At 36.0% G+C, this 25,667-nt stretch overlaps 1 protein-coding gene across 4 annotated transcripts; it reads right to left on the bottom strand.

The window, feature by feature from the left end:
- Positions 1-1,787: 1,787 nt before the first annotated feature.
- Positions 1,788-25,611, bottom strand: PPWD1 (peptidylprolyl isomerase domain and WD repeat containing 1). 4 transcript variants are annotated; one of them, XM_003265991.4, is made up of 12 exons: positions 25,345-25,611; positions 25,012-25,048; positions 21,246-21,348; positions 19,127-19,227; positions 18,860-18,980; positions 16,564-17,011; positions 12,152-12,342; positions 9,692-9,881; positions 6,078-6,259; positions 4,228-4,309; positions 3,149-3,331; positions 1,788-2,076 (listed from the first exon to the last, which is right to left on the bottom strand). In XM_003265991.4, exons 1-12 carry the CDS (start codon positions 25,411-25,413, stop codon positions 1,933-1,935), a joined length of 1,851 nt encoding a protein of 616 aa, XP_003266039.1. In that variant the 5' UTR covers positions 25,414-25,611; the 3' UTR covers positions 1,788-1,932. The 4 variants fall into 4 exon arrangements, with proteins under 4 accessions (XP_003266039.1, XP_003266038.1, XP_030654702.1 ...); XM_003265990.4 differs by lacking the exon at positions 25,012-25,048; XM_030798842.1 differs by lacking the exons at positions 25,012-25,048; positions 25,345-25,611 and adding an exon at positions 22,519-22,998.
- Positions 25,612-25,667: the final 56 nt, after the last annotated feature.

Raw genomic sequence — 25,667 nt, 5'->3', positions numbered from 1 at the left:
TAAAGTTTTACATTGAACAAAGTGAAACTTTGTTACTGCCTTTTAAATTTTAAATGTAAACTTGTTTCATAAGAAAACATAGTATTTTAAATGACCATTTTAGAAAATGGCTTGCAAAACTTAGCAGTAGCTCATGAATTAATACTGCTAAGAGAAAGGCTTTTTATGTAACACTGGGATACTTCTCAATTGGCAAAGTGGTAACAAAGAAGAAGACAGCTGTATTCTTCCCTAAAAGAATAAATGATGAAAAGGACTAATGAATAAGAATGAAATTATATCCTGATAACTTAAAACATGCTTTTAAAAAGACATGGGCAATGTATGTTTTTAGGTCTGCTGATTAAGTTTTTGATATTAATCGAAAAATTCATTAGTCAAATATGATTTTCACTCGAAGCAAAATAATTGTATTTGTTGGGGAATTAGGCATCATCACCACTTGGTGGCAATATTACCAAAAATTTAGGTTAAATTTTTAGGAATGAATAAAGCTAAGTAGATAAGACTAAACAACTAAAATTAGAAACAGTAAATGTCACATTGAAAAGTCATTTTCATGTCCAACTTTAAGTTCTACTTAATACATTACAGGAGCACAATCGGGCATAATCTCCTATCTCACAAGTTTGTAGCACGAAATAAATAAAGAATCCTGCTGATCAATAGAAGGAAAACTTTAAGCCGATTTAAAACTTAAGAGTATAAATTCCCTACACAGGTCTGTTGAGAATGTTCTTCCTGTAAGTGTCTGAAAGAGTCTTTCTGGAAACGAAGCAGTGAGTCTTAATAGTTATGAAGTAAGTTATAAGTGTATGTGAAGAAGATCAGTATAAGAATTTGTGCTTATACTGTTTTACTGCTCCAATTTCTACTAATCTCTCTATTGACAGATACCAAAATTTTTATGTATACTTCTTAATGGTATATTTTCTAAAGATATAACTTGAGGACAGAAAAAATTGTTTACCTATGTTAGAAAAATAATCTGAAAGAGTTCTTTACCTGAGTAAAGGACTCAGGTATTCACTTATTCTGAATCTTTCATTTGAAAGAATATTTCATAATTATTAAGGAATATAACACTTTGACCAAAGTGATTTCCTGTTTATTGAGGCTTTACTTACCACTACTTACTAAACAATTATCAAAAGACTAAAATATTTGGCATTGAAACCTTGTAAAACAAAGGAAATGACATATAATATCAGATCCTAATATTTTTTTCTTAAAGGAGGCATCTGCACTCCTCTAAACATAAGGGTGGAGTATCTGGCATGTATTCAAAAAGTAAAGCACAGTTGTGTACCACTGTCATTATTTAATAGAGCTGTCATCGCACGGGATACCTTCTAAGACCTCCAGTGGATGCCTGAAACTTCAGATGATACTAAATCCCATATATATTGTTTTTTCATATATATATATATCTATATATATATATATATATCTCTATGATAAAGTTTAATTTATAAATTAGGCACAATAAGAGATTAACAACAATAAAATAGAACAACTATAGCAGTATACTGTAATAAAAGTTGGTGAATGTGGTCTTGCTGTCTGAAAATATCTCACTGGATTGTACTCACCTATTTTTGGATCATGGTTGACAGAAAGAAAACCATGGGAAAAGGGGTGGAGGAGAGTACCGTAATTATTTAATATTTAATTTGAGGCTCATTAGAAATTACCTATAATGAGTGCTGTTTGCCTGAGTTTAGTCCATTTCAATTTATCACCTCCCAGGATTAGAAATATTGTGAAAAAAGTCAAAGGTAATTTAAAAAAAATAGCCTTTAATAAAAAATACAAAAATACTGTATCTTTGAAACATGATCTGTATATTCAGCAAGTCCTAAGCTTCCTAATGTAAAATAATCTGTTTAATATTGTATTTTTATTTGCAAGTACATTAAAACAAATCTTATTTTACTTGACAGTAATATTTATGATGCTGACATCCTCATAGGGCTTATCTGTTTTGGGATTGACTTTGACGTTGGAGATCCTCTGTACAACTTCCATTCCTTTAGTCACTCGTCCAAATACTGTATGCTTATTATCAAGCCAAGGCTGTGTTGGAGGACAAATGGAAAATCTTGGTAAATCCCAATTTCTTTAAATTATATCCTCCGGTTGAGCAAATTAAAGAGAATTTAAGTTTACGCTCCCCTTTAGCATATATTTAAAAATAAGTACAATAATTTCTTAGCAATAAAAATGTAGCAGCTTTTAAAAGTTATTTCCAGTGTATTAAAAAAAAATACAAGCATAGTATAATGTTTAATTAAATATCTGCATCTTTCAGACCAAAGGGAACTGTAAGATCTTCCCTAAAGGTAAGTTACTTCACATGGCTTACAGAATTGTGGCTAAGGCTTTAAAAGGTCTCTGGAGGACTCTTACCTGAACAGTTTATTCAGAGGCAATTTGAAATAGTTTATGCAGCACATACTTTGGCATTAGACAGATGGGAGTTCAAATGCTAGCTTGGCTACTTGACCTTTTGGCAAGTTAATCATGTCTCACTGTTTCTTCATCTATTATTGAAAACTGGGGATACTGATAGTAGAAGTACTGTGAATACTACATAAAACTATGTGCCTGGCAGATGGTAGTTATATTTTTCCCTTCTTCATCACTTAGTGCTTAATTCCAAAACAAAAAGTAGGTAATTTTTATAATTTTGTGATACGGCATAGCAATAGAGCTAGGTTACCTTACACTGTATTTCATCAAATTTTAATGTATTCTGATTTCAGAGATACTAAAAATGTGGGAAATTGTCTCAAAATTGTGAATTCATATACTCTAATCTTTGTATTCTAAAGATGAGGAAATAGGCTCACAGAAGTGAAATAATTTATTTTAGGTTACATCATCAGTAGAGGCAGAGTTGAGATTGAAACTCAAATATCTTGAATCGCAGTCTATTGTATTTCTTACTACAGTGGAAGTATTGTTTTACCAATTCTAAACTCGTTAGTCACATAATTTTATATTCTCGATCATTTTCATATTTGTATTCTGGTAGATGATATAAATAATGCAGAAAATACAGAATAATGCAGTTCTTCTACTGAGTTCACTCTCTTACATCATAACCTATCAATCTGTAGTTTATAAACAATGATATTGTACTTACCGTTGGTACTACTGTTATGAAAAACTGGGATCCATTAGTATTTGATCCCGCGTTAGCCATGCTGAGTGTGTATGGCCTGTCATGTCGTAATGTTGAATGAAATTCATCTTCAAATTCTCCTCCCCATATGCTTTCTCCTCCCATACCAGTACCTGTTGGATCTCCTGTCTGAATCATGAAGCCCTTAACAGAAAGTACACAAAAACATTACACTGTCCTTTTCTATATACGTACGCTTTGAAGTTTTATTTCTGCCAAGAGTGCTTTGTATTCAGTGTAATATTAACTGTCACTATAAAGTGATTTGATTAAACCCTTACACTTAAATTTGGATGATGTATTTCCATTGCTCAACCACCACCTTGATTGAAACATAAATGCAAAGGTCATCTTCTCATTTATAGACATGTTCTATCTTTCCCAATAACCTAAATAAAGCCAGTTAATACTATAAATTTTAGGATCTGTATGTTATGTTTTATATAATTGCCCTCCTCTTCTCCCTCTCCCTTTCCCCAAATACTCTGGATTTCTTGGAAAGCCTTTTCGCTGATTCCTTTAGGAACCTGAGATCTGACTTTTCATCCTGCCGTTTCTGACCTGCCAGAAACCAAGCACTGTATCAGTGCCCCATCCACTTCATGGAAAGCTGCTCAACAAAATCCAGGGGCTGAGTTCTCTCTCCTCCTCTGGTATATTACAGGTTCTCACAGATCAGATGGCATTGTGGCTCCTCTATGATTAAAAAATCATATCTTCTAGATCTAGACCCTATCTAGCCACTACAAACAGGTTACCTAGGTTACTGATGTTATCTCAGCATGACCCTTTATTCATTATCTTACCCTTTAGCTGCTGACAAAATATTGCTTCAGTGTTTCTAATCATGCCACTATTCCTGTTGATTCTAGATGTTGATATTTATGACCATCCACTCCTTCTTTGGCTTCCATAGTATATTTTTCCTGTTCCTTTCCACTAAACTGATAAGTGTGAGAGAAGAAGATTCCTTGCACTTAAATCTCTTGCTATGTAATAATACAGTATTTCTTAAATCACATGAAATTTGTGTAACTTACCTTAATTATACGGTGAAATGTATGCCCATTATAATAACCATTTCTGCTGTGAACACAGAAGTTTTCCACTGTCTTAGGGCACCTATTAAGACATATGTTACAAATATGAAACCTATTCAGAGCATCTTAAGACAGTTTTCTTTGCAGTTCTGCTTCCTAATGATGTTTCCATGTCTTCTGAATGTTTCAGAAGGACAGTTTTTTTTTTCATTATCTCCAATCTCAGGACAAGCATGGAGGGTCATGTAAGTAGTATATTCTTATTGTTTAACTTTGTTATCTTTAGAACATGACTGCTTAACTAATATTTGACAGTATTAAAATTTCAAGGTCATTTAGCAGTCAAAAAAAATACAGCCACAGCACCTTAAAAATATGTTTTTTTCTTAAGAGAAAAGGTCTCACTATATTGCCTAGGCTGATCTTGACCTTCTGAACTCAAGAGATCCTCCTGCCTCAGCCTCCTAAAGTGCTGGGATTACAGGCCTGAGCCACTGCACCTGGCCCAATATCTTAAGTTAGTTTACTCCATATAGTATTATAGGTCTGCATGTAGTAGTATAGGTTAAGTTCCTGGGAAAGGTCATTTTCTTACAAAAGCATTGTTATGCTACAGCGACATACTCTTGGCCAAAACCTTAATCATAGAAATGACATCTAAATTTATTCACCTTTAAATGACAATCACACTCAGAGTATGAAGCTTTCTCAATAATATTAACTGATATTATGCAATTATTTCATATGGTCCATTACCATGTAATACTTCTAAGAGCTGGAAATGGACAAACCAAGAGAATCTTGTACCCAAGTACATCACCAAAGAGTACATGGGTTTTGAGCACTTAAAGTGAGACTGTCCAAGAGTCTAGAACTGCCTAGTTATTTGTTGAGTACCAAGATATGGTATAAAACATTCATATTCAAAATATTAATAAATAAGAACTTTTAAGTAAAAGTGTTGTAAAAGATGTCATTTTTTGGGTCAAGAATGGCCAGAGATACTCTATTGTATTTGACATTGTATGTTAATTTTACAGTCTTTTAAACTGTCCAGAAAACTGTTTACCCTTTTTTTCAATTGAAGCCCTTATGGTTTTGTTGTAATTTGTTTTTGTAGAAACAGGGTCTCACTCTGTTGCCCAGGTTGAAGTGCAGTGGTGTGACCATAGCTAGCTGCAGCCTCAAACTCCTGGGCTCAAGATATCTTTTGACCTCAGCCTCTAGCATAGCCAGGAATACAGGTGCGTGCCACCATGCCCAGCTAATAAAAAAAAATTTTTTTTAGAGACAGGGTCTTGCGTGTTGCTCGGGCTAGTCTCAAACTGCTGGCCTCCACTGATCTTCCTGTCTTAACCTCCTGAATAGCTGGGATTACAAGTGCGTGCCACTGCACCCAGCTTGTAGTTCACTTTTAAAACACAGAACTACTGAAACTATAAAGAGATAATAGGTATCTAGCAACTGTTGGTAAGGAAACATAATTATCTTTCTCTTAAGGATGTGCTTTGAGAGGAAAGCAAAGCAATCCACAAAACCTAGAGTTCAGATGTGCTGTTAACAGTAACAGTGATACACATTTGTATATCACTTTACAGTTTACACTCAGCACTTTCATAGCCAATATATTTTGTCCTTGTAATGAACCTATAAAGTATATATGTATAAAAATTTCCCATTTTCTACCATAACACTTATCAGAAAGCTCAGGAATAGATGGTTTTTTATCAAATGTTTCTTCAACATTCCTTAAGTCAAAGTAACAGGAATTTTAAGTTGCATGGTTTCTTCAGATATACACATTTACATTCTTAATTACGTAAGCCAATAAAAACAGCTGTTATACATACTCAACAGGAAAAAGTTTGGTGTGAATGTCTCCCATGCTAGTGTGGATAATGGCACTGTCCGAAACTCGTTTAGGTCCTTCAGCTTGAGTAGCTGCCATGACTTCTTCTTTAGAAGGTTTCTCATTAAAAACATCTCGATCAGAATCTGCACTTTTCGTATCTTCTGGTTCTCGTTTGGTAAACTCCAGGAGGAAAGTAAAAAGTGAGTCAACGAATTAAAGTTTTCATCTGGTAAAAAATTTTATGAACAATAGAATTTCTAATGAAGTATTTAAGAAATTTAAGAATTCATGTCAGAATCCTTATTTCAGGAATCACTTCCCATCACAGGATGTCAGGCAATTAAATTATTTTTACATTGTCTAATATGAAAAGGATCCACATAACATACTGCACACATTGATTTCAAATGGAATTTAATTTCTTTGGTTAGAAATTTTCTTGGGCAAACATTTAACAAGAATAATTGTTTCATTTGTGGTAGCTCTCGACTTAATGCCTTCTAGTAAGGCCTAACGTGCCACCTGTTTGTTGCTCACTTCATTATTTAGATTGTTCGGATTTGAATTCCAGTTCTGCGACTTTGGGGATGTGAATTCATTTCTTCTCTTCCCTCACTCATATATGATGATAACAGTACCTACCTTGCAATGAAGGTAGTTGTGAAGATTAAACGAATAGATATTAAGTCCTTGGAGAACAGTGCCCAATACGTAGAGGGTACTATATACATATTAACAGTTGTTATTACTACTATGAGCAGGACCCCATGCTAGGTAGAATAAGGATTCACAAAAATGAATCCGTAATGGATCCTTGATTTTTTTTCACAGTCCCACCTGACCTAGAATCTAAACCCTGAAGCATAGGAGAAAGAATGCAAATTTTCGTGAAGTTGTAGAAATCTCAGATCCTCGGGGTCTAGGAAGAATTGAGAAAAACCTTTCAGTTGTTAAAACTCTGGACTTCTCAAGGCCTGTTTCTTTTACTTTAAGTAGAAATGCTCTCTCCTAAGCAACCTCTATCTGATGTAACTTAATTATGGGAACGTAAAGCTAGTGCCTCCATCCCTATCTTGCCTAATGTCATTCCTTGATCTGCTTGGATAGATTCCAAATAAACAACCAAGTTAGGATGCTATCACCTTAACATCCTATTCTCCAGTTTTCAAAGGAATGGCATGTCTGTTGTACTGTTTGTTTATATGAATTTTTTAAAGTTATGACTTAGCTGATACATGGATTTGTAAAATTATACTTTTATTTCATGATGTTGGATCTGAAAAATTATCATGATTTAGTTCATATATGGATTTGTAAAATTATACTTTTATGTTGGATCTGAAAAATGGGACACAAAATTCATATATATGCATACCATTTTAGTTTTGCTTAAGAATATGTACTAGTAAGACTCAAAGAAAATTCATAACAATGTTAGCTGTATAAAGCTACAGTGAATGACTTATTTTGTTTCTCTATTTTTTCAAACTTTATAATGAATATATATACTTCAATCAACATACAAGTAAACTTGGAAAAGAAAAAATATAACAAAGTTTTTTGAATAAAGTGCATGGAAAATTAGTGTATGTGTTTTTAGTGTATATCAAGAAATATCCTTTTTTGCCTGTTTTTGTTTAGCAATAGGGTCTTGCTCTGTCACCCAGACTGAAGTGCAGTGGTGTGATCATAGCTCACTGCAACCTCGAATTCCTTAGCTCAAGAGATCCTACCACGTCAGCTTCCAGCATGGCTGAGACCACATGTGCACACCACCATGCCTGGTTAGCTTCTTAAATTTTTTGTAGAGATGAGGTCTTGCTATGTTGCCCAGGCAGGTCTTGGTCCTGGGCTCAAATGATCTTCTTGCTTGGGCTCCCCAAAGTGCTGGATTTACAGGGATAAGCCACCATTCCTGGCCAAGAATTATCTTTTATGGGTAATTTTTACTTCCTAACAAAGTTAAATTAAAGGTAAAAACGATTAATTTTTTCCTTCATATACTAATAAATTTTTAGTAACGATTTTGAAAGTTGTAAATGAAATTCTCATCTTAAAAGAATTTACCCATTTAGATGGAAGGTTGGTTGGGGTAGGGAAACTGCTATTTCATACATTTATCAAATGCTGTTAACCTTAATAGCATTGTAACAGTTTACAATATTTTGGAGGAATGAATGAATATATTATAATGCCACAGTCATTTCCTAACTTTCTGGATTTAACAGTGAAGAAGACATAGTGCCTGTATTTATGGATTTTATCTTCAGAAGAAGAGCACAGCGTCAGAGACAAAAGAAAGAAACAAATTATTGATGTTCACACAAAAAGTATGACACATCATATGACAGGGGAAGCATAAGAGAAACATAGCAGGCACATCTAACTCAGACTTGATGTTAAAAAGGGCTTCCAGGCTGGGTGCGGTGGCTCACACCTGTAATTCCAGCACTTTGGGAGGCTGTCAGGTGGATTACCTGAGGTCAAGAGTTCGAGACCAGCCTGGCCAACATGGTGAAACCCTGTCACTACTAAAAATACAAAAATTAGCTGGGTGTAGTGGCATGCACCTGTAATCCCAGCTACCCAGGAGACTGAGGCAGGTGAATTGTTGGAACCCAGGAGGCAGAGGCTGCAGTGAGCCAAAGTCGCGTCACTGCACTCTAGCCTGGGCAACAGAGCAAGATGCCATCTCCAAAAAAAAGAGGGGCTTCCAAACTGAGACTTGAAGTATGAGTTAGGAGTTGGAGAGAGGTGTGTGGCTGGCAGAATGAATAGCCTGTGCAAAGGCCCAGAGTTTAAAAAGCACACTCAACTACATGTGAACTTTCAGTATGGTTGGTGTAGCAAATGAACGAAAAATGAAGAAAGATAAAGCTACAGAAGTGAGGAGGGCCAGCCAGCATAGATAGCTGGGGCACCATTAAAGGGTATTAGGCAGAAAATAAGAGTCACGTTTGGGTCTTAAAAAGTTCTCTGATTCCATTGTGAAGGATAGAATGCAAGGGCATAGGTCTCTACACTTTTGATTTTCCTGCTTGGATGAACAAATAAAATTGTGCTACTCTTAGATGGCATAGTAGTTTGATTTTAACTATCTCAGTCTAGTTAACATGCAAAGTACTTTTAGTTCTCCAGAGGAAAAAAAAAAAATCCACAGGAATATATAATCCCAAGGTAGCACCATTAAAATAAAAGTCAAAAGGTAAAAAAGGAAATGCATTTAGAGAAGGAAGCTGTGCTAATTTGGGGAAGATAAATTAGATTCAAGAGTAAAGGCTGAAAAAATAAAAACACTATTTCAAAATCCCACAGTGAAACTATTTTGGATGTAATTATGACTATAACCACTAACTTCCTACTATCTAAAAAAACACAAATAGTTGTGGAAGTGAGGTTGAAAAATGTCAAAGCATGATGGAAAACAGTACAGAGATACTTACAATCAACTCCTACTTTAAAATTCTACAATATTAATGTAAGATGGTATTCTGGTTGTTTAGGAAGTCTGCTATTCATGCCAACATTCTCGTCAGTTGAAGGTACAACAAAGAAAAGTCAAACCAACCTGGAAGGAACATTACGGTCTAATCTCCTAGTACTTATACATACCATATAAAATCTATTCTTTTTGAATGATGTACAGACTATTGTTGGGTCAGCTTGAATATTCTGAAGAACAGGATTTTCAGAAGCTTTCATCTCTATAGTAGTTGCAGCACGATGCTTTTTGGCTATCCCTTGGAACAAAGCCAATTGCATCACTCTAATATTTTCTTGTTTGCCTAAAATCCGCACACACCTAAAAATATAACAATGTTTTATACAACAGAATCACCGAAGTTAATTCCAATTATGACAACTTTACAGATAAAAGCTGGGAATCAACTGTCTTATCTATGTACAAAACAACTAGTGAAAGATTTTTAAAAGTGTTTCTCTACCCCCCAAAAGGTATCAATTTAAACCGGTAGGCAGCTATAATTTTCAGGTTAAAAAATAGAAATGAGGCCAGGCACGGTGCCTCACACCTGTAATCCCAGCACTTTGGGGGGCTGAGGCAGGCAGATCACTTGAGGTCAGGAGTTCAAGACCAGCCTGGCCAACGTGGTGAAACCCCATCTCCATTAAAAATACAAGAAATTGGTCAAGCATGGTGGCAGGCACCTGTAATCCCAACTACTAGGGAGGCTGAGACACAAGAATCACTTGAACTCAGGAGGCAGAGGTTGTGAGCCGAGATCGTGCCACTGCTCTCCAGCCTGGGTGATAGAACAAGACTCCATCTCAATAAAAAACAACAACAACAAAAAACCAATCAAGAGAATGAAAAGTCACAGACTAGGAGAACAGCTCAAAAAGGACTGTTATCCAAAATATATAAAGAACTCTTTTTTTTTTAAAGTATATATGTACATATTCATATATATAAAGAACTCTTAAAACACAACAATAATAACACAACCCAATTTAAAATGTCCCAAGGACCTTCACATATACTTCATCAAAGAGACATACAGATGGTAAATAGCATATGAAAAGATACTCCACGTCTTATGTTGCCAGGGAAATCCACACTAAAACAAGATACCACTACACATCTATTAATATGGCCCAAATCTGGAACACTGACAATACCAAATGGTGGCACAGATGTGGAGTGACAGGAACACTCATTCATTGCTGGTGGGAATGCAAAAAGAGTACAGCCACTTCGAAAGGCAGTTTGGCTGTTTCTTACAAAACTAAACATTCTGTTACCATATGATCCAGCAATTGTGCTCCTTGGTATTTACCAAAAGGAGCTGGCATGACTACACAAACACCTGTACACAGATGTTTATAGCAGCTTTTATACATAACTGCCAAAACTTGGAAGCAACCAAGATGTCTTTCAGTAGGTGAATGGATAAACTGTGGTACATCCAGACAATGGAGTATTATTCAGTGCTAAAAAGAAATGAGCTATCAAGCTGTGGAAAGGCATGGAAGAAACTTAAATGCATATTACCAAAAGAAGCCAATCTGGACAGACTACATACTATATGATTTTAGCTATATCACATTCTGGAAGAGGCAAAACTATGGAGATGGTGAAAAGATCAGTGGTTGAACAGTCAGAGCAGGGGATTTTGAAGGCAGTAAAACTACTCTATATGATAATATAATGGTGGATACATGCCATTATACATTTCTCCAAACCTATAGAATATACAACACCAAGGGTGAACCCTAATGTAAACTATGGACTCTGGGTGACAATGATGTGTCAATGTAGGTTCATCAATGGTAACAAATGTACCACTCTGGTGGGGGATGTTGATAATGGGGAGGCTATGCATGTGTTGGGGCAGAGGGTATATGGGAAATCTCTGTATCTTCCTCTTAATTTTGCTGTGAACCTAAAACTGTTCAAAAAAGTAAGGTCTATTAAAAACAATCAATCATTTGTTTATCCAGTTTTAGCCTATTCTTATTAAAATTACATGTCTGTTAACTGTTCTGCAAAACTTCAAAGATTTTGTATTGCCAAGAACTACAATATGTTTATACATGGAAATGTACAGGACATCTTTTTCTCCTTAAAATATTAAGTTCTGTTCATTTACATTCAGTGAGAGTATCTGATTGTAGCTATTTTGTACTAAGAACAAATGGACTGTTTTCACAAAAAAGGCTTACTGTGGTTTCATGCATTTTAACTTTTGATTTTATGTCTAGCAGGAAGTAATGCTGAATTCTGTGGTTAAAATCTTTGGCAAGATTTAACATGAACCAGGCTAATTTAAACCAATAAGCAAAAGACAGACAAACTTGTTAAAAAAAAACACACAACAATTTGAAACTATGCATATCTTCTTTCCATTTCTTTTATAAACATGAGTGGAAACTTTCTACATAAGATTATAAACAACCAAGAGACCACAGAAAAATCCAGTCAAAACATTTGGTTTAGACATTTGGGGCCATTCCACTTTTCTTGGAACAAACAATACTACCACTGTTCCCATGATGGAGGAAACTGTCCCCCACAACACATTTTTAAAAAACATACCTCATAGCAAAGCTTACCGGTTTGTCTCTACATTTATAACTTTAATGCCCAGCATTGTTCCATACAGCACGAAGTGTCCAGTTTCATCAAAAACTATATTAATTAATCTTACAGCATCAACCTTCTCCAACTCACGTTCTACAGCCATTCGTCGGCCAAATTCCATGTCTGGTAACTGTTGCCTCATCTGTTGCAGTTCAGTAAACATCTAGGAAATAAACCATTTAGTAACAAAAACTCTATATACATATACCTATATCTATATTAACTCATCTATCTATATATGCAATGAGAATTTAAATAGAAGCAGAATATATATTAAGAGCCACTAACTGTTTGTACTTCTTAAGAGGGATTCTAAACAATATGAGCATAGACATTAGTAAGTCCAATCGCTAAAAAATAGTATTTCAGGCTGGGCGTGGTGGCTTATGCCTCTAATCCCAGCACTTTGGGAGGCCAAGGCAGGTGGATCACCTGAGGTCAGTTCAAGAACAGCCTGGCCAACATGGTGATACCCCGTCTCCACTAAAAACATAAAAACTTAGCCGGGCATGGTGATGTGTGCCTGTAATCCCAGCTACTCGGGAGGCTGGGGCAAGAGAATCGCTTGAACCTAGGAGGCAGACGCTGCAGTGAGCCAAAATTGTGCCACTGCACTCTGGCCTGGGTGACAGAGTGAGACTCCGTCTCAAAAAAAAAAAAAAAAAAAATCGTATTTCAAAATGGTAACTGGTTCTTCTAATTTAAAACAAAACCCAGTTGGTTAATATAACTACTGCTTTCTCTACAGAATACATCTGCTGCCTTTTAAAAGTCACAGACTAGCACTTTCCAGTGAAATATAACACAAGCCACATATGTAATTTTAAAGTGTCTAGTAGATACATTAAACAAAGTAAAAAGAAACAGGTGAATTTCATTTTAATGTTTGATTAAACTTAAAATATCCAGAATATCATCTCAACATTAATAATATAAAAAATTGAGATAACTTACATTCTTTTAAAAAAAATTAAGTCTTTGAAATCTTGTATTTTACACTTTCAGCATATCTCAGTTTGGACTAACCATCTACAAATGCTCAGTAGACACTATTTATACCGGATAATGCAGCTATAGACTATGAGGTCCCTGAGCAAGGTAACGTGCCTGACATAACAAGCACTCAATTTTTGCTGAATGAATTCATCTCACTAATTTATAACAAATTCATGATATTTCAGAAAATGTTTCAAGTTATTCTGACACAGGGCAGTGAGATTACCATTAGGTACATGTGATTTAGTAGACATGACTATTTCTATGAGTGTCCTTTATAGTTTGGAAATTTGGTTTACTTTTCTTTTGATATTACACAAATTTCAAGATAGGCATCACATCTCAATAACTGTATTAACATATTATGAACCTTCCAAAAGATAATAACGATCTTTGTATTGTTTTCTACACAATCAGGGCATCAAACAGTAGCATTCAAAACTAGCTCTCCATTGCAGATGAAAATAAGCCAGACTTCTGTCCCATCTAATTCTATCCTTATTTCATGCTTACATCAACCAAAATCTTGTGTTTTCTAGATAAGGTTAGAACTATATACAAAACTCAAAAAATCAAAATGAGGTATGTGTGTTAGGGTATAAGCACAAGGTCAAGGTCTTACAGAACAGTTAAAAAGCCTAGTTGTTAGGTTTTCTTGTCTCTAGTCTCAAAGACAGAGAGACTGAGACATATTACGCTGCTTATTCATGTGCCAGGAATAGCCTAGGATGCTGGACTACACATTTTGCAGGGAAGGGCTAATGATCATTTCTGCTGGAGAGAAGACTCAGTTTTTAAGGCATAAGGTCTGTAGGTGTTCATCTGTCCATATATAAGTATTCCATAAATGTTATCCAACCTGGTAAGTACCTGATCAGAATCTTTTTAGAGTGCTCTAGACTTCATAGCAGGGCTTCTGTGATATTCAACTGCACGGCCATATATAGTGACCCTGGTTAATAAATACTAAAAGATAATTTACACCATTCCATTCAATTTCTTTTCTGTTAAACTAGGATTCCGACTGGTTAGAAACTACCCTCCTCCACTACCACCTCCTTGAGATTCCAGTCATTTACTAGTCACTAGCACTGTAAGTAATTTAACTGATGGTTGGCTTTGTTGGCAAACTCTCATTCTCAATCTCCACTTCTGTCTTAAGTTCTACTACTGACTTCTTGTCACCTCAGGCTAATCATTTAAGCAAATGTTGAAGACAACAACGAGCAAATAGAGTGGATTGAGCAGCTCAGAGTATGTGTGTTAAGAGATTTGTGTCCAGAGACTAGATTCTGAATATTTCTTTGCCTAAGGGATCTTGGAAGAGCTCCAAGTTAATAGAGTTTTAAAATTATATTTAAATTGCAAGTCATATTTAGTTATCTGCCACCATTAAAGAAAGTATTACCAATAAATATTTCTCCTTAAAAGCAGAATGGAAAGCTATCTTCTTCCAACAAGAAAATTTGTCATGAGGATAATTTGGCTGGCAAACATCTTCACATTTGTCTGGAATTATATTACTTCAGACAGACAAACAGAGAGGCAGACAACCAACTCATTTATTACCACGTGCCACCAAATCAAGAGCGCCACTAGAAAGAGTTGACAGAATTTATGAAGAGCCTATAGCAGGGAATCCAGTGCAAATTGGTCACTGCCAAGGACAAAAGAACTGACACTGTCATACAATAAACTTTGCTACAAAGGTTCAATCCAGACTCAGAGGATTCAGAGAATCACTTGATGGCAATAGTTGCAATCACAGAAACCACTTAACTGCATGGATTAAAAACTCTTATTCCACAACTACATGCTGTAACAAATTCTTGTTAGCAGTCTAACAAGTGATGGCTAGAGTCACTCTTTCAAAATATTTGAGTAACTCTGTGTGAGGTACTGTTCTTACTGCTAGAGATAGAATCATGAGTTAAAACAGATCACATAGGGCTTAGTCTACTGGAGGTGATACACATTAATCAAATAATATGACCATATCAAATGCTCTAAAAGAAAGAGTGATCTACAGTCACATTAAAAAAAACTGCTGGCTTGGCACGGTGGCTCAGGCCTGTAATCCCAGCACTTTGGGAGACCAAGGCAGGCGGATCACTAGAGGCCAGGAGTTCAAGACCAGCCTGGCTAACATGGTGAAACCCATCTCTACTAAAAAAAAAAAAAAAAAAAAAATATATATATATATATACACACACACACACAAGCTAGGTGTGGTGGCACACGCCTATAGTCCCAGCTACTTGGGAAGCTGAGACAGGAGAATCGCTTGAACCCAGGGAGCGGAGAGGTTGCAGTGAGCTGGATCATGCCACTGCACTCAAGTGCGACTCTGTCTCAGAAAATAAATTAATTAAATTAAAAAAAAAACAAACTGTGCAAGACAGGATGAATAGTGAAAGCCTCCCAGGGGAAGTGACTCTTCATTTGAAATTTGAAGTACCAGTTCAATAGGTAATGGAGGAATATGAGGAGGGAGGAAAGGCCTCACTCCAGGTGGAGGAAACAACTTATAAAAAGGTCCTGTGGTGGGAGGCAGGTTTGAGAAATAAAAAGAAGATCCAAATGGCAGAATAAGAGGCAGGGAGAAAGGTGACTTACGGTGTCACAACATAGTAAGCCATGACTCTGGTCTTGATCCCAAGAACAGAAGGAATTAACTGAAAAGTTCTAGGCAAAGGAATGACATGACTAGATATATGCTTTTAAAAGATGGCCTTGGGTGCAGAGTGGATATTAGGAAGAAGCCAGAATAAATACAGGTAGTAGGCCATGCAATAGGTCAGGCAAAAGACATGAACTATGGTTAGTGACAGTTGTGCTGAAAAGAAATTGGTGAATTTAAAGTATATTTGGAAAGCAAAATTGGCAGGACTCCAATGAATTACATAGAAGGGTAAAAGAGTTAAGGATAACTCTTAGATTTCTGGTTTGAGCAACTATATGGATACTGGCACCATTTATGAAGGCAGGATAAGAAAGAGATAGCACCAGGTTTGCTTGTAATAGAAGGCTAGAGAAGTAAACTTGGAAGTAGTCATATGGACAGGAGTGAATAAAGAGTGAGAAGATAAGGGGTCCTAGAATGAGTTTTGAGGATCTTAACAGCTTGCAAACAAAACAAAATTGTAAAAAACAATAACCACAAAAATAAGACAATAACTGACTTGAAAAACGCACATCATAAACCCCTAGAGAAGAGAGTTTCAAAGAGCAACACTAGAAGACAGAAACAGTTGAATATCTTTAATGTGCTAAGAAAAAAATAAGTCTACCTAAATGTCTATGTGTAGAAAAAAGATCTTTCAAGAAAAGGCATAAAATAAAGCATTTTTAGAAAAGTAAAGTATGGTTAAATTTAAATTACACTTACGCTTAGTGATTCATCAAAGACTCTCATGAGTTTTCCAGTTAAAAACCTGAAAATTCTAACTTTTCTATCAGAACCAATAGTAGCTATTTTCTTCCCATCTGGTGAAAAATATATGCTGGTTGGATAAGCCTTACACTTGGCAAATTCATATAAATCAGTGTCAGTTTTATATTCCCAGTTCACATTTTTAGGGAATTTATATTCATGAGGAGGCCCAGTCCAGTATTCAATCATCCCAGATTTGTCAGAAGACACTACTGCTTTGTAAACTGGGTTTAGCCGTATCTGAGTAAGAGGTGATGTATGGAGTTTGTCAAAAATATGAAGTGGCTGGTTATCTCCTCGGCCATCATAAATGAAAATTTTTCCTGTACTCTTTTCGGAAGCAGCAACTGAAGAAATTGCATCCCCTGGGCAATAGATCCACTCACACTGTCCAGGAAAATAGCTAAAATCGTAAAGAATTGAGAGGGAAAAAAAAAAAAGGTCAGCACAACAAGCAAGCATCCCTCCCTATCCCACTACCAAAAATGTCTTGGCTGGTGATTTAGATAGTTTCGGATTCCTTGCTCAAAAGTAGCAGAGACACAGAATGGGGTGGAACAGCTAAGAATAGTTACTTATTTTTTCTCTATCTGACCTCATCAATATAATGATAATTCTGAGGATGTGTCAAAACACAAGAAGAGAACTGCATATAGCAGCACATTTATTTCTCTTGGGCAGATAAGGAAATCTAATCAGATCTGGACCTTAAGATCTTCTGGGACATTGCTTTTTGGATCTCTGTACAACAGTCTATGTATAACTTACTTTAAAATAGATTAGCATGTAATAGTATATTTTATAAATCCTTTCTTGAAATATTTAAATCAAATATTTTATTATGACAATACTTCAAAGAAAAACACTGTCCTAAAACACTCTCATTACTAACTAAATCTTGGTATTAAAACTCAAAGCTTTAAACATTCTACCTGATGAACAAGGCATAACAGAATTCAGACTGATCTAATCAATTGTACTAAAACACTCAAAAATGAATGTTGTTTCCTTCAAAGTAGTGATTCCGAGAAGTGACACTATTATTCTAACCATGGTGCTGATGCTCAAAACCTTCTGGACCTCTTCTTCAAGAATTTCTATCAAAGTCTGAAATATACTCTTCCAAGCATTCTCAAAGGGCAAACGTTCAGTATCTATGAATGGAAAGCTTTGAGGAAACAAACCTGGGGAGTAGGACAGATGATCAAGATAGGTAACTATATTTGTGCCATTCTACCCATAAATAATGAGATTGATTTCCTTTAGTGGCTCATAAAGTCATAAACTGATTTTGAAGGAAATTCTAAGATGTGAAATTATTTGAATTGTGGACATAATTCAGCCCACAGTTGGAATTCCATCAGTTGGAATTTCTAGAGACAGGGTCTTCAGGAGGTAATTAAGGTTAATGAGCTCATAAGAGTCAGGGTGGGGCCCTAATCTGATGGGCTTGTGGCCTTATAAGAAGAAAAAAAGATCTCCCTTTCCTTCATCCCTCTCCCTTCCTTCTTCCTCCAACCATGGGAGAACATAGGGAGAAGTAAGAAAGACAGCCCTCATCAGAAATCAAACCCTGATGGAACCTTGATCTTGGACTTTCCAGCCTCCAGAACTGTGAGAAAATAGATTTCTGTATTTAAGTCACCTAGTCTATGGTTTTTTTGTTATGGCATCCAAGCAGACTAAGGCAAGTCCCAAAACTTTCTGACACTGTTATGACTTTCAAGCTGACATTCATTTAGATGTGTATAAATTCAATGTTATCTTAAAAAAGTCATGCTTAAAACAAAGTATCAGTCTTAATACTGTACAATCTAACCATAGTTTTAGTATCAATATATTCCAAAGTTTAAAGTCACCAATAAATAGCTTTAATTCCAAAAATGTGAATAAATCTTATAGGAACTCAATTCTATATTACTGAAATAAGTAAAGCAAGGAAGTTAACTGTAACTACCAGTAATTAGATATGACAGAGCTCCAGTACTATTACTAAGTAATGTCAATTTGGATATAAGGAATCCTTGTTATGATGCTGTTTAGAAATTTCTGTGATTGATAACAAACCACAGCAGATGCTTTCAAACATTATAAGGCTTCACTGTATCTAATTTTCCCAAGCAAAACCCAAAGGCATATTTTATTTAAAGATATGGTAATATACTATTTAGAAATAACCTATTAAATGGTAAAGTCTGATTTACAAATTACTTCAATAAGTTAAAATATATATACTTTTAAAAGGACTCACCCAAGTTTCAGCATGTTGATCATGTCAAAGTTCACTACATCAAACACCTTCATTGCTTTATCATCACCCACAGAACAGAACAATGCTCCCTCAGAGCTAACTGCAATACTCTCAATAACTCCTATTTCAATAAATGAAATTAAAACATTCTAGTAAATACCAGTAAAATAAATGTGCATGATTCAAAGAAAAAAAAATTAAAAAAATTTAAACTTTAATTAGTATAATTTAGGAAAGAGCTACAAGAAAATGAGGTGCAATTCTTACCCAGGTGACTACGAAAATGTTTAACAAATTCAATTCCCTCTTCTATTTTTTTCCAGAACTTGACATGTCCATCATGACTGGCAGTAATAATAAAATCTGTTCTGCATATATGAAATGTTAAAAGTTAATTTCTAAAACAGATCTATGAATCACTCAGTATTCCCAAAGCAATCATTCACTAAGAATCTGACTTGTGCATAATATTTAAAAAAAAAAAAAAAACCTTTCTTTAAGCAGACCACTATATTACAGAACACTGCAAATTTTGAAACTCCTTTCTGGATGTCAAAACAGTTACAGCTGCACTAATTTTAACCTCAAGAGCTAGGATCAGAACTGAACTAGAATTTGACATTAAAATAAAAATCTCACTAGGAATCACTACACTTTGGATTCCTTATTGCTAAAATTACCCTACAGACAGTCTTTTCACAAGAAAATAAACTATTTGTCAGTAGCTGATAAGTAAATCTAAACATACTACTTTCATATACAACGAAATTCAACAAAAGTTTGTTTTATATCCTATACAAGGTATTTTGGTTACTTAAGTACAAAAAGATTTTGTACAGAAGAATCTTTCCTATTAGGTATGTAAAAATAGAAATCATTTATGGAAACCCAGTATATGTCAGGTACTTTGTACATATCACCTTAGTTAATTTTACAGCAACTCTATGTACTTTTATCATCATTTTATAAGTAGGAAATAGTCTTAAAATGTTAAATGTACTTGCCTCAGGTCCATATAGCTAGAGTGGCTTTCAATCTACCACACCACAAAACCTATATTCTCTGTATTACCTTCCACTGTCTTAGGTTAAAAAAACAAAACAAAAATATTTGAGAAGACAGTGACGGCAATGCTAGTATCTATATATATGCTGTTTTACCACACTGAGAACTTGAGACTAGAAAAGGTGCTAATATTTGGCCAGAATTATCCTGTTTTACATGAAATATAAACATTTTATTTAGATTTATATATGAAATTAAATTTGTCTTCATGACATCAAGAACAGACTGATCTAAAAAAGCATAAAGTAATCCACCTACTTCCCAAACTCACTGCTAGTATCATCCAAGCCACCATTTCTCATCCAGATTTCTGTATCAGCTTCCTAACTTATCTCCCTGTATCCATTCTTGCCCTGTTTGAATCCATTCATCTCACCACAGCCAGGGTGGTCCTCTAATAAAAATAAATCTGATGATGTTACTCTCCTGCTCACAGGTTCAAAACCCGTACAAGAAATAAAAAGTCTTCAAGGATTTAGCCCTTGCCTTTTAAATAGCAGCCTAACATGCTATCTAACATCTCTAAACTTCAGTTTCGTCATCTCTAAAATGAAGAGCATGTACTAACTCACAAGATTTTTCTTATGATAAATAAGAAAATTTATGAAAAAGCCTTAACTTGACAGATAAAAAAAAAGCCTTAAACCAGTACCTGGGACATACTATAAGCTCAACAAACAGTAGAATATTACTACAGTTTGAGTATCCCTTATCCAAAATGCATCGGACCAGAAGTGTTTTGGAGTTTCAATTTTTCAGATTTTAGAATATTTACATTATACTTGCTGGTTGAACATCCCTAATCAGAAAATCTCAAATGCTCCAAAGAGCATTTCCTTTGAGCATCATGTCAGCACTCAAAAACTATTGGATTTTGGAGCATTTTAGATTTGGGGTGCCCAACTTGTACTATTATTATCCTTCTCCACGAACCTACTCATCTGTTTTGAAGGTCCTTTGCTATTCCTAGGGTATGTTAGCCCACATTTTCTCCACTAATGCCAAAGAGGCCAGGTACCAATTACTCGTAACTTAACTAATGTACCCTCTTCTTCAGGGAAGCTCAGACACTACCTGGTTCATTCCCATCTTGGCATTTATCTCCAAAGACATACATATAAACTCAGGGGTTCTATCTTAGAGAATGCATTATTTGTACGATATAGGAAAGAACATGTAGGCCTTTATTTTAGAACTTAAGAAATTAAACAAAAATCTAAAACATCTTGAAATTACCTCTATAACTCTACCTCAAAATTGAAGCTTTTTTTTTTTTAAATAAACTTCTCAGAACAAAGTAAAAAAGATGTGATAGACTTACTTGGTGCATACCACATGGGTGATAACATCTCTATGCATGTAACTGCGCTCATACATGGATGCACTGGGGAGATTATCAAGATAGACTCTTTCAAACTCTAAGACTGAAGAAAAAAAGTAAAGTATAAAATCTATTTTTAACAAATAAACCAAATACTATTTTGTATTTTCTTTAGCCTACACTCTACTTGGTATTTTCTCCTGGATTTTAGTTTTTCTCAATTCACAATTAAAAAATCCAGTATATTATCTGAGTTTTTTAACGTCTATTATTTCAGAGCACTGAATAGCATCATTATTTAGTCAGTTACAACAGGTTCCCAGGTACTATATACATGCTAACTGTCCCCAGGACTTAAGAAATGAGTGGTTCTGGCTTAATGTGAATGTTCTATTAAAAAAAAAAAAAGAAAGAAAAATAAAAAGAAAGAAAAAGAAGAAAAAACTTAAAAAGTTTCATGAAAATATCACAACCATCTTCCTAACATTGTAGACATAATTTAGTGCTAACTTAAAAGAGTCCAGTGGCGATCTGTAAGATGTCTCAGTTAATATTTAAAGCACTGATTCTCTTTCAAGTTGATACTGTGTTTGAAACATTTAAACATGGTAAAATTCTTAGATTTTTATGCCTGAGAACATCCTAGGGAGTATTCAGTTGAATGTATCTCAAATTTTTTCCAACGGCAAAACCTGGAAAAAACCCACCTGAAAGAGTAGTAATCTGAGGAATGTCAGGAAATACTGATTTATTATATGAGGTATGAACAATTTTACTAGCAAAGAAAAAAAGAAAGGGATGGAGGGAATGAGGGAGGGAAGGAAGGAAGGAAAGAAGAAGGGAGGGAAAGAAAGAGGAAGGGAGGGAGGGAGAGAGGAAGGGAAAGAAGGAGGGAAGGAGGGCAGGGGAGAACTATATGTATCCCAAATAAAATAACCGAACGATGGCCAAACGTGCCTAAAAAAAGCTGATAAATTAAACATGATGAGCTGTTTCAGGCTTGTGTCTGATAAACCACCTTTCCCTTCATTTTTAGGAACAGGACCCCCATTTATATATGGGCATATTGATGTCCAGCTATAACATGACCTTTCTCACTTTCCCCTGGAGTGAGGTTTAACCATATGCTAATGAGTAAAAGTGGAAATGTTTTGTCACAGGAAGTCTTGAAAAAGTGTGCCCTTCCTCCTTTCCTCAATCCTATAGCTTGGAACTGGGATATGACTGCTGTAATCTTAATAATCATTCAGAGAAATGAAGATGAGGGCTGTACCTTAGTTATGTTAGGGCAGAAAGCTGGAGAGAGCCTAGGAACTTCTGGAGCTGTCCACACCAATCCTGGACTGCCTGTCTTGGTACTTCTACACATTAAAGTACAGCTCTCTCTCTTCAACATCATTGCTATTTTGGGTTTTTCTGTAATATGTAGATAAACTTAATCCTATCTGATTCAGATTCCTTTTTCTGCGTGATAGTTCACTTGTGGACAAATACTTATTAAGAACAAAATACGTTCTAGGTCACAATGGCATAAAGAAGAGTAAAACACAGTTCCTGTCCTGAAGAGATAAAGTTTAGTGCTAAATAATCACGTCTTTCTGAAAATATATACAACAGTCCAGTGTCCAAAGAACATGTTAAAGGGGGTGACTCCATTTCTAGAAAGCTGAAATTGTTAAATACTTGTTCATTTAGACAAAATTTTAAATATTTTTGTAAAATTCCATGTATGTTTTTTAGTTTCAATTTTTTTCTTCAAACTGAAAACACTATTGGCTGTCTTTTTTTTTTTTTTTCTTTTTTTTGAGACGGAGTCTCGCTCTGTTGCCCATGCTGAAGTACAGTGGCACAATCTCGTCTCACTGCAACCTCTGCCTCCCGGGTTCAAGTGATTCTCCTGCCTCAGCGTCCTGAATAGCTGGGATTATAGGCGTACACCACCACGCCCGGCTAATTTTTTTGTATTTTTAGTAGAGACTGGCGGGGTTTCACCATGTTGGTCAGGCTGGTCTAGAACTCCTAACCTGATGATCTGCCCGCCTCAGCCTCCCAAAGTGCCGGGATTGCAGGCGTCAGCCACCACACCTGGCCAACTATTGGCTGTCTTAAAACAATAAACAACTGATTAAGAGTAAAGATTTTCACACCTACTAATTTATATCTGTCTCCGTTATATTAAGTTTATAAGACACTTGTCTGGTAACACTAATATCAGCATTTCTATATTTCTGGATTTTTACATTTCTCCTTACGCGTTTTATTAAAAAAGAACTTGCAAAAATATTCATATGCAACAAAGCAGCTAAAGACCAGCATTAAAGCTTTAATATTCATTCATTAAATACTCAGGCAAAGCACTGTACACCAAGCAATGAAACAAAAAAGGCGTGATCCTGGTTCTTACTTGTTTACAGTCTTAGCAGTGGAGAGAAACAGTCATCAATCACATGAATAAATATACAATTAGAAACTGCGGCAAGTGCCATAAATAAAATGGTTACTATGGAAACATTTAATAAGAGGACCAGGAAGTAAAAATGATAATGCACTGTAAGGGTGCCAATATACAACGTTCAAAAAAACAGCTTCTTCAAAATTTGGATACGTAAAATTTGAAGGCTACCTCTAAATTCAGTATTGATAGATAACTACCTCAGAGTTACGATCAAAGTGCTTCAGAAATCCAGTCCAGACTGGAGAACTCACAGGCTTCCCAGAGAAGATGATAGCTAAGTGCTAAAGACTGACCAAAAGTCAGTTCAGTGGAAGGAAGGGTTGACGGAAATTACTCCCGGTAGAAACACCATATCTGGGTAGGAATCCAGAGGAAAAAAGAGTACATGACCCATTCTCGAGTGATTTTAGAATGGGTGGAGTACAAAGTAAGGGGCTGGGAGAGGAAGATAATGGAAGATGCACTAAGAAGGTAAGGAGAGATCACATCATAAAGGGCTTTATATGCCATGTGAGGGAGTTTGGGCTTTAATGAAAATAATGAGCCCGGCGCCGTGGCTCATGCCTGTAATCCCAGCACTTGAGAGGCCGAGGCAGGCAGATCACGAGGTCAAGAAATCAAGACCATCCCGGCCAACATGGTGAAACCCTGTCTCTACTAAAAATACAAAAATTAGCTGGGCGTGCGGGCGTGCGCCTGTAGCCCCAGCTACTCGGGAGGCTGAGGCAGGAGAATCGCTTGAACCCCGGAGGCGGAGGTTGCGGTGAGCCGAGATAGCGCCACTGCATGCACTCAAGCCTGGGCGACAGAGCGAGACTCTGTCTCAAAAAAACAAAAAATAATAATGACAAATATTGAACAGTTTTTTAAGGGAAAGTGCTAAAGTACGATTTGAGCTTACACCACATTTAAAATGCCTTAAATACTTAAGGAAAACATTTCACAGGAAAACAAGATAAGAAAACAACAAAGACAAGAAAACTTAATCTACCCCTTTTCCCACCCCTTTTATTTGATGATAATTTGTGATTATTCCTCGTTAGTGACAAAATGCCTCAGCCCATCGTATGAAGAGTATGATTTCAAAATCACAGACATCGGGTTTTGGATGAAAACAAATCTGTGATCTAGGAAGCTTACGTCACTTTCCCTAGATGCGAAAATTTATTAGTGGAAGTGTCAGAGTTGAAATTATCTTTACCTACCATGATTCGAAATAAGCACCGCCTTCCTCTCGCGCCCCAACACATTAATGCATTAACACCACTCCTGAACTAAAGCTTTAAAGAGAACTGGTACCCTTTTGCATACCTAAATAAGAGTTCGAAATTCCAACTTCGTGTGGCTGCTGTGGGGAATAAATGAGAGGAGCCAAACACATAAGAATAGGAAAATGTTAGTTTTAGCATCTATCTTAACAAATCAATGATCAAAAGTGTTAGATATTATCAAAAAGACGTTGTACTACGCTTAAATCACTATTTCATTAAGACATGCAAGTATGGAGTGGCCAGAAGTGAGAGGTCGGCCCTCTCTTCTGAGGGCACAAAACTCCACACACCATCCCTCTTCGGAACTGGCTTGAACCCTCCTACTCAGCGGACGCAGCACTCCAATTCGTCCCGGTACTATGTCTGCAGCTACCTTTCCTCTTCTTGGCCAGTGTTGCCTCCACAGGTAAAGGTCCAACCCAGCGCTCTTCGTTCTCCTCATCGTTCTCCTGGGACACCGCCACTGCTACTGCCAGCTCTCTTTCGCTGGGTTCTGTTTTTTCCGGTTCCTCCGGGTCCCGGCGCCTTCTACGTCTCTGCTGAAAATCGCTTCCACTTTCCGCCGCCATGTTGTTCGCATCGTCAGAAAAGGCGCGACACACAACTCAGCTACCAATCCCAAAGCAGCGGCGCAGTCTTCCGTCAGCGTCCGAGCGAGTTTCGGGATTGGCTGGGGTGGAAATGAGCATATCCAAT

This window comes from Nomascus leucogenys, chromosome 18 (genome assembly GCF_006542625.1).
Source record: "Nomascus leucogenys isolate Asia chromosome 18, Asia_NLE_v1, whole genome shotgun sequence".
Classification (NCBI taxonomy): Eukaryota; Metazoa; Chordata; class Mammalia; order Primates; family Hylobatidae; genus Nomascus; species Nomascus leucogenys.
Note: the sequence above shows the minus strand (reverse complement) of the source record. Positions and strands in the feature narration are given on the sequence as shown.

Bases quoted from the DNA above. Each gene is read 5' to 3' on its own strand.
- PPWD1 (XM_003265990.4), bottom strand. From the start codon at position 25,540: ATGGCGGCGGAAAGTGGAAGCGATTTTCAGCAGAGACGTAGAAGGCGC. The intron at 21,349-25,344 runs GTAGCTGCAGAC...TTTTTTCTTCAG, and splicing joins ACTGGCCAAGAAGAGGAAAG to TCTTAGAGTTTGAAAGAGTC. The intron at 19,228-21,245 runs GTAAGTCTATCA...TCATATATGCAG, and splicing joins ACCCATGTGGTATGCACCAA to AACAGATTTTATTATTACTG.